Source organism: Salvelinus sp. IW2-2015, linkage group LG33, assembly GCF_002910315.2.
Source record: "Salvelinus sp. IW2-2015 linkage group LG33, ASM291031v2, whole genome shotgun sequence".
Lineage (NCBI taxonomy): Eukaryota > Metazoa > Chordata > Actinopteri > Salmoniformes > Salmonidae > Salvelinus > Salvelinus sp. IW2-2015.
In genome coordinates, this window is record NC_036872.1 from 12,630,473 (window position 1) to 12,647,861 (window position 17,389).

General features: G+C 45.7%; 1 protein-coding gene across 6 annotated transcripts in view; it reads left to right on the plus strand.

The window, feature by feature from the left end:
• cux2b (cut-like homeobox 2b) overlaps window positions 1-17,389 on the plus strand; it is a 130,641-nt gene that overhangs the window by 94,515 nt on the left and 18,737 nt on the right. For 5 of the 6 annotated variants that reach the window (XM_023978985.3, XM_023978981.2, XM_023978983.2 and 2 more), the window contains exons 4-8: window positions 1,371-1,449; window positions 14,258-14,398; window positions 15,926-16,076; window positions 16,329-16,405; window positions 16,489-16,555. In XM_023978985.3, coding sequence (XP_023834753.1) covers window positions 1,371-1,449; window positions 14,258-14,398; window positions 15,926-16,076; window positions 16,329-16,405; window positions 16,489-16,555 — 515 coding nt within the window. Of the gene's footprint in view, window positions 1-1,370; window positions 1,450-3,195; window positions 3,721-14,257; window positions 14,399-15,925; window positions 16,077-16,328; window positions 16,406-16,488; window positions 16,556-17,389 lie in introns of those variants that run through there. The other variant, XM_070437097.1, reaches the window with a different exon arrangement.

Here is a 17,389-nt window from a genome sequence, read left to right on the forward strand (position 1 = left end):
CAGTAATTCAAGGGCTCTCCATCTCTCTCTCTTTCCCACAGTTGTTACTTATAACCATCTCTAAACAGTTTCTCCACCATTCTCATAAGTGTTTTCAGACCTCGGTCCAAATAACATTGTCGAACTGAAGTCAGACCAATAAAGAAGGTCTCAGACGGTAACATGCACTGGGTTCCTTCAATAGAAGTCATTATGTCTGATCAGATAAAAACTGTAATCAACACTGATAGGAATTCTATAGAGAATAGATGACAATAATTAGAATTTAGATTCCTCTTGGATTGGATGGACATTTGTAGTGGACATGGCCTATCTGACACAGGAGGTTGCTGACACCTTATTGGGAGAACGGACTCGTGGCAATGGCTAAAGCGGTTTCCATGTTTTATTTTTTATATTTTTAAATTTTTTATTTAACCTTTATTTAACTAGGCAAGTCAGTTAAGAACAAATTCTTATTTACAATGACGGCCTACCCCGGTCAAATCCGGATGGCTCTGGGCAAATTGCGCGCCGCCTTATGGGACTCCCAATCACGGCCGGATGTGATACAGCCTGGATTCGAACCAGGGACTGTAGTGACGCCTCTTGCACAGAGATGCAGTGCCTTAGACCGCGGTGTACGATGCCATTCCATTCACTCCGTTCCAGACATTATTATGAGCCGTCCTCCCCTCAGCAGTCTCCTGTGCTATCGGATGTAGTATTTCAGAGAGTTGCTAAGCTAAGACTTTCAGACATTGACTTGTTCTGACTTACAGTAGATAACAGGGCTGCTGGTGTATTGTAGCTGTGAGGACTGTAACCCACATACCCACCAGGGCAGGTGCCCTCTCCATGGGGCCAGGTGGTGACTAATTCCCTTCTTTGTCCATCCAAATTAATTGTTAATTGGTTTGCATCACCCGTGGAGTGGAGAATAGCAGGAGAGTCTGTGCGCCTGTGTGATGTAGGCCACAGACACTGACCTGCCTCATAGAGTACACCACAACTGCGTTTAACAGGCCAAATGTCACCTCAATACACACCGCAACGTTGGGGTTTAAGAGGCCAAATATCAGCTTGTAGTATTAGCTCAGCACCTTGTTCACATAATTCAGCACACAAACCCCGTCACAGCAACATGTTGGTGATGTACCGTCATTCTGATTACCTTCTGGAGAGGGATCAACTTTGTTTCTGTCTGTCTCGTTAGCACAATTACTTTATATGTTGCTTATTTACTTCATATGTCAGAACAGTGTAGAATGCATGTAAATGCAGATGTTCTGTGTGTATGGGTCGCTAAATGTTCCTTCAGCAAAGGTTTAGTATGAATGTTGACGCCTGAGTGTCACCCTGACGGCTGTGTCCTGTCCTGTCGTCTCCAGGTGGTCGCTCTGAACAAGCGCAGTAAGGAGGCAGAGTCGGCATTCCTGGGAATCTACAAGCAGCTTATCGAAGCCCCTGGTGAGTCTCCCACCTGTAACAGAGCCACACACACATCACAACAGCACAGTCACAGACACAGACAACACACAACATTGCTCATGTAACAAACCTCCCACAAGAGATCACTCTCCCCAGCCAGATCAACTACACACCAAGCCAAAGTCAACGTCATTCGGCCAACGTTCTACATGAGACAAGCTAGAAATACGAAGCGACTGTTTTCTTGCCATAGATATATAAATATCCACAAGACACCCTGTAGTTCTTATCTATGTTTTAGAGTCTGTGCTCTGTGTGGGGCCACTTCAAAACCGAGCGCTGGTCCTTGAGCGTTGCATTGCTGAGGAGAGACGATCCTTGTGGGGATGGGCTGTTGATTGCAGAGGGCCAATTAAAAGCCAACTGTAGCTTGTCTTAGTCTGGAGTGCAGGCCTGATGAGGCCAGCAGGGAAAGAGAGGGGGAGGGAGAGACTGTTTATTCTGTTGTTGTTTGTTGCCAGGGCACACTATACAGCATTGCTCTTTGTTGCAGGAGACAAGAGCAAAACGCACTCCAATCTCCGGCTACATCAGAGGAACACTCATTGCAAGAGTAGAGAACGCGGTTTACAGATTCAATGAATACAAGATAAAAGTGGGTGTCAGAGAAAATAGCGATGCAGCGACTGACTTTTAAAGGTCTCCATTTTGCCTTGAAGTCTCCTGCTTGATATTTCACCACACACTTTGAATGGAGTTATTTTCTTGATAAGAAATGGATGTCTTTGAAGATGTGTTCAGTTTGATTTCCTGACCTATACCTGCACGTATCAAGGGCTTAATAGAGGACCCAGGAGGGTTTTAGGGGCTATATTTTGTCATGAACAAATGTTCTATCAAGAGCAGACTGAACCAACAGTGATAATGTAAGGAATGAGGACTTCATCTCTTTAATTGCACAGGGCACTGACAAGAAAGACTACTCATAAACCATGTTAAACTGTATCTGAACCCTTGTAGCTAGGATTGGGTTTGAAGATTTCAAAAATTGGAATTTAACGTTTACTTTTGCTCTCACACACAAGCGCATACACACACACGCATACACACACCCACACATCAGAGGAGGCTGGTGGGAGGAGCTATAGGAGGACGGGCCTATTATAATGGCTGTAATGGAATAAATGGAACGGAGTCGAACGTGGTTTCCGTATGTTTGATGTGTTTGATATCGTTCCCTTCATTCTATTCCAGCCGTTACAATGAGCCCGTCCTCTTATAGTGCCTCCCAACAGCCTCCTCTGGCACACACACATGCATGCACACTTTCAGCTCCTATTTTGACGTAAACATATATGACATCGACATCTCCACCAATCACTTCTCTATGATTGGCCAGGGTGGGGGGGTTGAGCCTTGTCGTCCTGTCACAAAGCTAAAGGAGTGGCCCTGGTTACATCAGAGGGCCTTGGATTAGCATATTCAGAACACTCATCTTCCTCTGACCTTACCTGGACCTGCACTAGTGTTAGCATCCGGGTGACACTCCCTCACCAGAGTCTCTAGTCTTAGCTCTCACACTGTGTCACTGCAGGTCTGTGTATGGATGACTTTTCCTGGGCTTTACTACTACAGAAGGAGTTATTATTTCATCCCACCGCAGTAAAACCAAAAAAACGCAGTCAGCTGAGCTGCTGATTACTATTTGCCGTCTAATCCTTTAATGCCATACCAATCATTTCCATTAACAGCTAATTGCTAAAAGTCTCAAAATCTATTCATTATTATCTTTCTGATATTATTTACCTCCTATCTGATGCCAAACAGGAGTCACAAAATGGAGAGTAGGGTATTTTGTGTATCATTGTGCATCTCACTGGCCTGTCCAAGGTCACCCCCTGTTCCCAGAGTGGATCGCTTCAGGTACACCAGAGGACAGTCAGTTGGCTGTGGTCCCTCACTTTATTAGTCTCCTCTCCTATAAACACATCACTGTGCTGCTTTCCCACCAGTCTCCAAACAAACGATCCAGCTCATGTATTTTTTATGTTTTGACAGACGCAATTATTCTTAACACACCGTGCTCGTTAATCTTAATGCCGTTATTACTATTCATTGGCAGACATTTTTTTTCTCCCTCTTATTTAATTTGAAAGGATCCCTCCATCCTGGCTGTCTGCTGACACTCACAGGCCGTTGGTCCAATCAGAGCGGCCGACAACAGAGTTAATGAATGCAAGAGGAGAGCCAGGGAGGGGGAGGGGACAATGTGACCTGTTGTATCCAGTTAACAGCAACGTTTGGTGTCAGGTATCAGTTATCCACAATAACAAATCAGTTATTGGAATAGGTGCCAATGATGATGTCAGTTGCATAATGTTGGACACGCATGACACATGTTATGATGCTGCTTTCATATTCTCAGTTCATATGAATGTTATAGACAGAGGGTATGCATCCCTGACACAACACAGGGCTACCCTGAACCTGCTCTCAATAGAGAAGGTTTTAATCACATCCCAATTTGTTAAAGCAAATGTGTATCTCACATCAGTGTGTTTACGAGGAGGAGAATGTTAGTGTATGGGAAGAGAGGAGAATACATGGCTGGAAATGGTGTGTGTGTGCGTGTGTGTGCGTGCGTGCGTGTGTGTGTGAGTGAGATTTGGGTTTTGTTTTTACTGTAAAGTCAGCAAGTGTATCAAGCTCCAGCTGCTGAACAAGATAGCTATTATTATAGTTGTGGTGTGTCTGGACTTAGAGTGGCACTGTTTCCTGTGACAAAGGATTACATGTAGTATGACAATGGCAACCTTTACCGGTGATGGATTCTGGGTTCTGAATAGTGTTAATTATCAGGAATCCTATTGAAATATTGAGTGCTATGGTCTAGAGGGGCTACACCAGAAGTTAATGGTTATCTGTAGGAGGAATGTATATGGTGGAGGCAATTAAGCTTGGAATGTACTGAGTGCAAGGAGATGATCATATGTTGGCAGGCACTGATAAAGATGGGGAGCTGTGGATTAGTGAGGAATGGGGTCGAGATCAGGTCAGGTCACATTAAGGGAGAAGGAACAGTTTATTGCCTGTATCACTTAACTTCCTGCCTAGTAATAAAGATGTAATGTTTAGAGAGAAGGAGGAGACTCCACCCAAATTGGGCAATATATATATATTACCACTGGTGTGAATATTTATTTTGTCTTATGCAGCTGCATTGACCCAATGGGTGAATAAACTTGGTTTAAGCTTTACTAATTATCCGTGAGTTTTAATAGGTTCATTTAGAACCTAACACCGGTGTCATGAACAGTCAGTCGTACAGGGCATGCTCTTTGAAGCAACTCCAATGCATCCTCTGCATTTTATGGGGAACAGTTGAAATTAGTGCTCTGAGCAATGAGAACACCTTGAAAATGTAATACTTCTAAAAATGTAATTATTGGGTCCCCAAGCCAAAATGTCACACACCACAATCATAATGTGCATTTCCATGCATTTAAGACATACAGTTGAAGTTGGAAGTTTACATACAGTTAGGTTGGAGTCATTAAAACTCGTTTTTCAACCACTCCACAAATTTCTTGTTAACAAACTATAGTTTTGGCAAGTGTGCTAGGACATCTACTTTGTGCATGACACAAGTACCTTTTCCAACAATTGTTTACAGACAGAGTATTTCACTGTATCACAATTCCAGTGGGTCAGAAGTTTACATACACTAAGTTGACTGTGCCTTTGAACAGATTGGAAAATTCTAGAAAATGATGTCATGGCTTTAGAAGCTTCTGATAGGCTAATTTACATAATTTGAGTCAATTGGAGGTGTACCTGTGGATGTATTTCAAGGCCAACCTTCAAACTCTGTGCCTCTTTGCTTGACATCATGGGAAAATCAAAAGAAATCACCCAAGACCTCAGAAAAAACATTGTAGACCAAACAAGTCTGGGTCATCCTTGGGAGCAATTTCCAAATGCCTGAAGGTACCACATTCATCTGTACAAACAATAGTACGCAGGTATAAACACCATGGGACCACGCAGCCGTCATACCGTTGTCACGATCGTCGTTAGGAATGGACCAAGGCGCAGCGTGAGTTGAGTTCCACATACTTTATTTCTCGGTGAAACTACAACAAAACAATAAACATAACACGAACGTGAAATCCGTAGTCCACAAAACACTAACACAAACAATATCCCACAAACGCAGGTGGGAAAAGGGGCTACCTTAATATGATCCCCAATTAGAGGTAACGATTACCAGCTGCCTCTAATTGGGAACCATACAAAACACCAACATAGAGATACAATACTAGATAACCCCCCTAGTCACACCCTGACCTAAACCACCATAGAGAATTCCGAGGGCTCTCTATGGTCAGGGCGTGACAGTAACCCCCCAAGGATACCGCCGGACTCCGGCTACAAAACCTGAACAAGATCGGGAGGGTTAGGGTGGGCAACTAGCGTTGGTGGTGGCTCCGGTGCACTCAGACCGCGGATCTGACCCTGAAGCCGTGCTGAATGCCATGCCCAAACTGGGCACCGGAGCAGAGGAAGGCTCCGGCCATGGAGCAGGACTGGATGCCGTGCCTGGACTAGGCATCGGCGCTGAAGAAGGCTCCGGCCATGGAGCGGGACTGGACACCGTGCCTGGACTGGGCACCGGCGCGGAGGAGGACTACTGCCATGAAGCGGGACTGGACACCGTACCTGGACTGGGGATCGGCGCAGAGGAAGGCTCCGGCCATGGAGCTGGGTTGGACGCCGTGCCTGGACTGGGCACCGGAGCAGAGGAAGGCTCCAGCCATGGAGCGGGACTGGATGCCGTGCCTGGATTGGGCACCGGCGCAGAGGAGGACTCCTGCCATGGCACTGGCGCAGGAAGCTCCGGGCCGTGGACCGTCACTGAAGGCTCCAGGCCCTTTGACCGTCTCTGGAGGTTCCGGACCGTTGACCATTACTGGATGCTCCGGACCGTTGACCGTCACTGGAGGCTCCGGACCGTTGACCGTCACTGGAAGCTCCAGACCGTTGACCGTCACTGGAAGCTCCAGACCGTTGACCGTCACTGGAAGCTCCAGACCGTTACTGGAAGCTCCGGACCGTTAACCGTCACTGAAGGCTCCGGACCGTTGACCGTCGCTTGAAGCTCCGGACCGTGAACCGTCGCTGGAAGCTCCGGACCGTGAACCGTCGCTGGAAGCTCCGGACCGTGAACCGTCGCTGGAGGTTCCGGGCCGTAGACCGTCACTGGAGTCTCCGGACCGTGGACCGTCGCTGAGGTCTCCGGACCGTGGACTGTCGCTGGAAGCTCTGGACTGTGAACCGTCGCTGGAGGTTCCGGTACAGGTGGCACCGGACTGATGACACGCTCTTCAGGGCGAGTACGGGGAGCCGGCACAGGATGTACCGGGCTGGAGAGGCGCACTGGTGCGTGGAGCCGGCACAGGTGGCACCGGACTGATGACACGCTCTTCAGGGCGAGTGCGGGGAGCCGGCACAGGACGTACCGGGCTGGGGATGCGCACTGGAGGCCCGGTGTGTGGAGCCGGCACAGGTTTCACCAGACTAATGACACGCTCTTCAGGGCGAATGCCGTGCGAAATACACCAAACCAACATCTCTCTCCGCTCTCTCTCCTCCAACAGCTCCATCGACTCCCAAACGGTCTCTGGCTCTCTCCGCGGCTCGACCGACAGCTCCTTGTCCCCCCCCCCCCCCCCCCCCAAAAATCTTGGGGTTTCTGTGGCCGCGGACCCTGGTGTCGTCGCTGTCCTTCCAGATTCCTTGGCGACTCCCTCCAAGGAAGGGTCTCGCATCCTCCCAAGATCTCCTCCTATGTCCAACTCACTTTTGCCTCCATAGCACGCTGCTTGGTCCTTGTGTGGTGGGATATTCTGTCACGATCATCGATAGGAACGGACCAAGGCCCAGTGTGAGTTAAGTTCCACATACTTTATTTCTCAGTGAAACTAAAAAAAAACAATAAACATAACATGACCGTGAACGCCGTAGTGCACAAAACACTAACACAAACAATATCCCACAAACGCAGGTGGGAAAAAGGGCTACCTAAATATGATCCCCAATTAGAGGTAACGATTACCAGCTGCCTCTAATTGGGAACCATACAAACCACCAACATAGAAATACAATACTAGATAACCCCCCTAGTCACACCCTGACCTAAACCACCATAGAGAATTCCGAGGGCTCTCTATGGTCAGGGCGTGACAACCTCTCAGGAAGGAGACACGTTTTTTCTCCTAGAGAGGAACGTACTTTGGTGCTAAAAGTGCAAATCAATCCCAGAACAACAGCAAAGGACCTTGTGAAGATGCTAGAGGAAACAGGTACAAAGTATCTATATCCACAGTAAAACGAGTCCTATATCGAGCAAGGAAGAAGCCACTGCTCCAAAACCGTCATTAAAAAGCCAGACTATGGTTTGCAACTGCACATGGGGACAAAGATCATACTTTTTGGAGAAATGTACTCTGGTCTGATGAAACAAAAATAGAACTGTTTGGCCATAATGACCATCGTTATGTTTGGAGGAAAACGGGGGAGGCTTGCAAGCTGAAGAACACCATCCCAACCGTGAAGCACAGGGGTGGCAGCATCATGTTGTGGGGATGCTTTGCTGCAGGAGGGACTGGTGCACTTCACAAAATAGATAGCATCATGAGGAAGGACAATTATGTGGATGTATTGAAGCAACATCTCAAGACATCAGTCAGGAAGTTAAAGCTTGGTCACAAATGGCCCCATGCATACTTCCAAAGTTGTGGCTAAATGGCTTAAGGACAACAAAGTCAAGGTATTGGAGTGGCCATCACAAAGCCCTGACCTTAATCCTATAGAAAATTTGTGAGCTGAACTGAAAAAGCGTGTGCAAGCTCTGTCAGGAGAAATGGGACAAAATTCACCCAACTTATTGTGGGAAGCTTGTGGAAGTCTACCCGAAACGTTTGACCCAAGTTAAACAATTTAAAGGCAATGCTACCAAATACTAATTGAGTGTATGTAAACTTCTGACCCACTGGGAATGTGATGAAAGAAATAAAAGCTGAAATAAATAATTATCTCGACTATTATTCTGACATTTCACATTCTTAAAATAAAGTGGTGATCCTAACTGACCTAAAACAGGGAATTTTTACTTGGTTTAAATGTCAGGAATTGTGAAAAACTGAGTTTAACTGTGTTCGGCTAAGGTGTATGTAAACTTCTGACTTCAACTGTATATTCCTATGCCCCATTGAAATTGTCAACAAAATATTAGGCCCCCCCAAAAATACTTATTTGTTTAGATTTTCACCTCTATACTTTTTTGATCAGTCTAAATAAACTACTTCCTCTTCACAGGATGTGAAAAATAGTGACAGTTTCCATGACTGAGTTGGCTCTCCTGAATAGCACCTCTCTCCTCATCTCTCTCCCTCCTGTGTGAGCATCTCTGACTCTGCGGTTACGTTTGAACCTTGGTGTTTGTAGCTGTCGCTTTGAGAGGAGGAACGGGGCCCTGTCGCCAGGAGCGTAGCCCTGAGATTGGCGCTCCAGGTGTTTGCTCTGCCCCCTCCCCTCTCTTTACTCACACACCTCCCTCAGGATCACCTCACCTCATCCCTCTCTCTCTCTCGCTCTCCCTCCGTCTCTCCTGAAGAACACAGTACCTTTCATCTGAGCAGGGAGCTCACTTACGGTGTGTGTGTGTTTGTGTGTTGTATGTTTGTTGGGCCCTTCGCAGGGCTGAGGTCTGCATTAGTTGAAACGTTGGGGCAACAGTGCTAGCTAGTGGTGACCAAATACTACTGCATGGTACGGGTTCCAGGACCAGGTACAACTCCACACAATTCCATCATGGCTTTATGACTTTATTGCACAATGAATATTAATGTATTGAAGTCTCCTTGGCCTGCGAGATTGTAAGTGCAGTGCGTATTGAAGTCAGTTAGTAATTTCCTTTGGCTCCAAGGTTGTAAGAATAGAGCATTAATTAACCTTTGTGATTTGACCTTAATCTATTCAAAGAATTATTGTTCCCTTATATACACTGTATACACTGAGTGGATAAAACATTAGGAACACCTTCATAGTATTGAGTTGCACCCCTTTTGCTCTCAGAACAGCCTACATTTGTTGGGGCATGGACTCTACAAGGTGTCGGAAGCGTTCCACAGGGATGCTGGCCCATGTTGACTTCAATGCTTCCCACAGTTGTGTCAAGTTGGTTGGATGTCCTTTGGGTGGTGGACCATTCTTCACATACACGGGAAACTGTTGAACGTGAAAAACCCAGCAGCGTTGCAGTTCTTGACACAAACCAGTGCGCCTGGCACCTACTACCATACCCCGTTCAAAGGTACCTAAATATTTTTTCTTGCCCATTCACCCTCTGAATGGCACACATTCTGTACACAATCCATGTCTCAAATGTCTCAAGGCTTAAAAATCCTTCTTTAACCTGTCTCCTCCCCTTCATCTACATTGATTGAAGTGGATTTAACAAGTGACATCAAGGGATCATAGCTTTCACCTAGATTCACCTGGTCAGTCTGCCATGGAAAGAGCAGGTGTTCATAATGTTTTGTCCACTCAGTGTACATTGGCAGACGCTGGAGAGAGAGGCTTATTGAGGCCTGTAAGGCATTGGTTTTTTAAAATAATAAGTATGGTGCTGAGTACATTCCATCAGAAGATGAGAGGGAACTTGGAGAGCTGTGTGTCTACGCTCTGTTTGTGGCAGTATCAAAAATGAAAGCATATAAAGAAGTTGATGGAAAATGAAAGCTCTTTTGGGCAGGATGAGATTCTGCACAAGTGATTAATAAGAGCAGTAATAAACAAAGGCCCAGGAGATGTTTGAGGTGCTTAATAATGCATTATGTTCATAAAAGAGCTGGGCCTCTCCAATGGATCCCCGTGGAGCAGAGACCCCAGAGGGACCGGCAGAGTGTGTGCTCAGAACAGAGAGGAAGTGTGTGTGCGTGGGCATGTGAGTGTGTGTGTGCAGAGATACTGTAAAGGGTACGACTAAAACTCAAGCTCTGAAGTGTACAGGAGATGAATAGTTTCAGTTGTGTTTTTTTTGTTGTTGTTGTTGTGATTGTTCACCGAACAGTTATTTTGTTATTGTAACAAAAAAAGAACAACAAAACATGAACGCCAACCCTTTCAATTAAAGTTAAAGAGTGGCTGAATTATATTCTACCCTGATATTCCTGTTTCTGTATATTTCTAAGAGCTTCTTTTTACATAGTTGTAGAGATGTCCTTCAGTCTGCCAGGTAAAGGCATGTGTGGAACACAGACAAAAGAACAGGTTAAAAAGTTAGTCTTTCAGATTGTCTGTCAGCACACAGTGAAAGACATACTTCTTTCACCATTTCTCTCTCTCTCTCTCTCTCTCTCTCTCTCTCTCTCTCTCTCTCTCTCTCTCTCTCTCTCTATAGCGATCTCTGTTTCTTTCTCTTTCACTCTCTTCTCCACATACAAGTCAAAGGGAGAGACTTGTTCTGTGCTCAGAATATTGTATTAGTGAAAAGACAGCACAGAAACGGACTGTTTTTACTGTAGCATTTTCAAATTCTTTCATTTGTTTTCTGAATTAACATTTTGTTGAAAATTATGTCATCGTAGCTACAAAAATCTTTATAATCTAGGTTGAAACAAGGATAGACATTAAAGAATTGTACCTTGTGAGCGTGAGTGACTGTGTAGTTGTTAAAATAATAGATTACTTTGTTAAAGACTATTAGACTTCAGTCAATGGATGTGTTCCCACACGGCCACATTGGATGCAGACTCCCGTACTCTGTAGGTAGAGTATTGGTTGTTTACTTTTGGTTTAATTAAGAAAAGATACAACTTTTTTCAAAGGTAGCCATTTTGATGGTGCACTTTGTCTTTGAAGGTTGGACTAAGGACTAACTGTTCAGTCAACCTAGTTTCGGGCCATGACAATACACTACTCATGTACAGTGTTACGGTTTGTTGCAGTAGCAGGAAATAGTGTTTTTGGAACTTGAAGACCACACAGAGAAAAACAACACAAAACAAGACTGTTTTGTATGAAAATAAAAAACCCTCGAAGCACAGCCTTGTAAATTAATTTGTTCATGTTGTATGATGGGAACACAGCTGGCCTCATTAACATGCGCACAACAAATAATTATAGCGTTTTTTCGCCTTCTCTCCAGCCAGCCAGTGCTTGGCTAATGGGCTTGCTGGGTTAATTATGTCAGAGCGTAATTACACAGAGCCCAGGGAGACGTAATGGTGCACCCCGCTGAGCCCACACCGCCTAATGACAGTGTATCGCTGACAGGGCAAAGACGGACCGTCCCAACACACCTGCTTGTCTTGGCTCACACCACCCTCGTCCACGCCCACCCACCACCACTGCCCACCCAGAAACATCCTTGACCTGTCTGTCCCACTGTCCCGGCCACAGTCCAGACAGTATTTATGTGGACAGTTCACACAGTGGGCCCTGGCCTAACCTGGTCTATATCCTACTCCATAGAAACAACCATAGGAGCTGGCTATCAAGCATAAACATATCTGTTGTGACCATGCTAGCCATGGCCTGTTTACCCTGGGCTGTCAAGGAGCAGCACCCAGAGAGCTGCCCCCTGCTATGGGATGAGCAATAGCAGCGTAATACCTGACCAGCGGCCGCTAGGAACCAGCCACGGAAGCTCATTATCTCATCTGTAACACTGATGCAAACTCAATGTAGACGATGAGACCACACACACATAGATTCTATGATAGCCCTACCCTGGCTTACTAGTGTAGTGACTTTGCTAACACCATACAATACCACCAACATATGACCTACTCACAGTAGATAATGGTGGGGGATGATGATGGTGGTGTGGGGGGGAATTCTAGGTATATTGGCAGTATGGAGTAAAATTCAAGTATTCAATCTTCCTTTTATAGTAAGGATTTACTGTTAAAGAAATGCTCTTAAAGGAATATCCAGCACAACTTATTAGCAACATCAATTAGCAGTCCTGTTCTCTTCCGTTATCAGCAGTCTTCTTTGACACTTCCCCCAACTGTAGCCCGTCTTGTAGAGCTACACCCTGGTCCCTCTGAGAGTACCCCTGCTGCTCTCATCTTTGACTGGGTTAATTTTGTATACAGGGCTACCATATATCCCTTCACTTTTTTTGCCTAGCCACTGATTGATCATCCCTGCTTGTCCAAGTGTGAGAGATCCCTTACTGTAATCTCTGCACTTTGATCATGGAAAGTTAAAAGGATATATGGAAAAGAGGCTGATAAAGTGATTTCTGTGACAGTGGGTCGATGTGAAAAGCAGTGTTTTAAGTCGTTCTGTTTGTCTAAGAAGAGCTCTGCTCTTAAGTGTGATGTCCCATGTGACTGATGCAATATCTCCAGTGTGGGTGTAACAGTGAACACAGACACACAGGAGGCTCAGTTGACTGTAAACGGTCCTGGGGAAGAAATGGTTCAATCAATTATCTTTGTCCGAGTGTTTCTGATGAAACTTCAGATATGTCAAATGGTTATGGAAGTCTTTTCACAAATTGCTAATTTTTGACAGCTGTGTTTCTGTGGCCTGTTTCGACTTGGCTGTCTAGTCTCAGTGGTGTCTGTTGAAGTGTAAACGTCTGTGGTTAGGCTCTCTGAAAAGTCAGTTCAGTCTGTGCCCATGTTGAAGAAAGGATATGATCGCGATCCACACAGGTGCAGAAAGACGAGCGCATGAAAGCTGCGGGAGAAAAGTTTGTGCAGCAAAGCAGCGATTTTTCCCTCCTTGGAGTTTTGAAAGGCTGGTGTGTGTGTGCGCAAGAGTGTGTGTGTGTGTGTGCGTATCTCTACATCCTCCCTCCCTCCTTGTCAGGCAGCTCCCCTGAGCCCCTCTCTCTGTGCTTTGGCACTAGAAGTCACCTCCTTTGGTGTGCGGCAGGCAGGTACACAACAGGAGCAGCTCTCCCTCTCAGAGCTGTTGAACTTTTCGGGAAGGGAAGAAAGGGAACGGGAAGATTAAAAACAGCCCTGTGATGTGGAGTGCCGAGCCACCTCCTGAGAATTCCTGGCATAATAATTTAAATGATCAAATGACACAGAGGAGACTTGTTAGCAGAGAAACAGCCTCCTAGTTGGCCCCATGGGGCCCAGGCTGCCGCACATGCATTGCAAAACAGCTCCTCTGTTGTGCTAAAGAATCAGTCTTCTTTTTCTCTTCTTTTCAGGAGCAGACTTTTTCCAGACTTTGTTGGATTTGTTTAGGTGTGTATTTGGGACTGAAGTGCGCGTCAAATTCTACTGCAGTCTATGCGGCTTTTTTTGACATTCATTTATTGGTGATGAGTTCCATTGGATTTGATCTTAGTAGTTTAGTCTATTCATGTCATTAGGGCCAGCCTGTGAGATTTCTAAGGCATCTCATTGGAGTGAATTCTAGAGTCCCTCTTTGGAACTATTTCTCAGTCTCCTACTCTTGGTGCTGTTGTGCAGGAGAGCATATGATAACTGTACTGTCTTGTGCAGAATATGGTATAGTATATTTTTCTTTTAATATGCTATTTAAAAGTTCATTTTCAACATCCTGACATCAGTTGTATAACAGGAGACATATTTTGACATCAGCAACAAGATAATTGTGATATCTCATTATATTTGATCAAATAGATAGGCAATGGAATTCACTTGACTGAAGTGTTGAACTTTTGACTTTAGTAATCCACTTCAGCATTTGAATTACCACTCAATATTATGGCTGTGTGGTTGTTTTGCATGGAGTGGTTCATAGAAAAATGTAACATTTCTCTCCATCTTGTTTGTCTTTTTGCTCTCAGACCCAGTTCCCGTTCTTGAGGCCACACACACCCTGGAGGAGAGGCTGCAGCAGCTGCAGAGTTCGGCCCCAGACAGCGAGGCCCTGGTCAGGGAGATCAGCGGGCACTGGAAGAGACACCTAGAGGGCCTTGACAAGCCAGGTCAGACCAGAGCCACAGCCACCAGCCTGGTCTCATAGACTAGACGTAACATAGTAAATGTAAATCCGGGACCCTCAAATTAATATGATATGTTATGTTTGGTATGGTTACATAAGACAGATGGTTACTTAAGCCAAAAACTAAAGTAGGGTGGTTAGTCGGGGTGGATGGGTGCGCGTATGAAGCGAACGTCGAGCAACCCAATGATTGCGAGTTCAAATCTCATCACGGACAATTTAGCATTTAGCTAATTAGCAACTTTTCAACTATACTGAAAAAAGATATAAATGCAACATGCAACAATTTCAAAGATTTTACTGAGTTACAGTTCATATAAGGAAATCAGTCAATTGAAATCAATTCATTAGACCCTAATCTATGGATTTGACATGACTGGGCAGGGGTGCAGCCATGGGTGGGCCTGGGAGGGCATAGGGAGCCATGTCCAGCCAATCAGAATGAGTTTTTCCCCACAAAAGGGCATTATTACAGACAGAAATACTCCTCAGTTTCATCAGCTGTCCATGTGGCTGGTCTCAGATGATCCCGCAGGTGAAGAAGCCGGATGTGGAGGTGATGGACTGGCGTGATTACACGTCGTGGTCTGCGGTTGTGAGGCCGGTTGGACGTACTGCCAAATTTGCTAAAATGATTTTGGAGGCAGCTTATGGTAGAGAAATTAACATTACATTTTCTGGCAACTACTCTGGTGGACATTCCTGCAGTCAGCATGCCAAATTGCACGCTCCCTCAAAACTTGAAACATCTGTAGAGTGGCCTTTTATTTTCCCCAGCACAAGGTGCACCTGCGTAATGATCATGCTGTTTAATCAGCTTCTTGATATGCCACACCTGTCAGGTGGAGAAATGCTTGCTAACAGGAATGTAAACAAAGTTGTGCACAACATTTGAGAGAAATAATCTTTTTGTGCGTATGGAAAATGTCTATGATATTTTATTTCAGCTCATGAAACATGGGACCAACACTTTGCATGTTGTGTTTATATTTTTGTTCAGTATACCAACTACTTTTTAGCTACTTTGCAGTTACTTAGCATGTTAACTAACCTAACCCTAACCCTTTTAGCTAACCCTTGCCCTAACTCTTTAACCTAACTTCTAACCTTAACCCTAACCTTAACCCTAACCTCTAGCCTAGCTAACGTTAGACAGCTAGCTAACGTTAGCCACCTATCCATCTAGCTAGAATTCTTTACATATTGCACGTTTTGCAAATTCGTAACATATAATACGAATTGTAATTCGTAACATATCATATTTAATGGGTGATGGATATCCACAAATTAATACATACCATATGAAAGGTAACATATCATACTAAATGGAGTGTCGTGGTTTACGTACAAAATAATAAGAAATGCTCTGAGACCAGGTTGCAGCCACAGCCCTGGTTCTACAAACAATCCACTTTTATCCACACACGGATGTCTCTGTTCCATGTAGTCTCCGTGGCCTCTCACCTCAGATGATCACAGCACTCATCTGTACTCTGCTCCCTATCCACAGGAGACACAGAGGAGGACCCAGCAGCAGCAGAGTCAGGACCTGGGGAGGCATCGAGCTGGACAGCTGGTGTGATGACTCCAAACAGCAAACAGGCCCTCAGAGTCACAGGCTCACCTCAGCAGAACCACCAGGGCCAGAACCAGACAGAAGGGTTAGAAACACAGGCCTGGTCCTTGCCTCCCTCACAACCTTGTGAACATGATATGATGTGTACATGATAAAAGCAAAAAAGAGGACAGCCCCCAGCCCGTCAGTCATACTGCACAATGACAATAGACCTGGATGTAATCACATTTAAACCTTAATCTAATGAGTGGAAACAGAATGTAATACTGTATGTGTGCTGTATGCCTGAGAGTATGTAAGCATGGTCATCTTTGACATTGCGTCTCTCTTCTCATAGGGAAGCCGAAGACACAGATGCCACTCTGGCTGACAGACTGGGTGAGGCCGAGGAGAGGATCAAAGTGCTGCATTCATGTGAGTGTTTTGTCCGGTGGTCCTTTCTGGACACAGTGAGGTGAAAGGTCATCATGACTAATCCTGTTCCTTTATTTCTCTAGCTCTGAGCACAGCCCAGACAGATCTTCTGGACCTGCGGTGTAAATACGACCAGGAGAAGGCCAACAAGTAAGAGCCTGCTTATATCTCCACTCTCCACTGTCTCTCAACTTCTCTGTTCATGTAACCCAGTCAGCCTATGTCCATACTGTGGTATCTGCTTGTTCTCTAACATGTTCCCTAACCCTCATTTACTCTACTCATGATCTCTCCATCTATACTAATGCAGGTCCCTACTGCAGGTCTCTAGTCGGGTCCCTAGTCGGGTCCCTAGTCAGGTCCCTAGTCGGGTCCCTAGTCAGGTCCCTACTGCAGGTCCCTAATGCAGGTCCTTACTCAGGTTCTTAATGCAGGTCCCTAATGCAGGTCCCTAATGCAGGTCCCCACTGCAGGTCCCTAGTCAGGTCCCCACTGCAGGTCCCCACTGCAGGTCCCCACTGCAGGTCCCCACTGCAGGTCCCTACTCAGGTCCTTAATTCAGGTCCTTACTCAGGTCCCTAATGCAGGTCCCTAATTCAGGTCCTTACTCAGGTCCCTACTGCAGGTCCCTACTCAGGTCCCTAATTCAGGTCCTTACTCAGGTCCCTACTGCAGGTCCCTACTGCAGGTCCCTAATTCAGGTCCTTACTCAGGTCCCCTGCCACCTCCGCCAGGCTGCCCTAATGCAGGTCCCTAATGCAACGGTCCCTAATTCAGGTCCTAATTGACTCAGGTCCCTACTGCAGGTCCCTAATGCAGGTCCTTATCAAGTCCTAATCGCAGGTTCCCTAATGCAGGTCCCTAATGCAGGTCCCTAAAATGCACGGTCTCTCAGGTCCCTACATGCATCGGTCGGCCACTGCAGGTCCCTAATGCAGGTCCCTAATGCAGGTCCCTAATGCAGGTCCCCACTGCAGGTCCCTA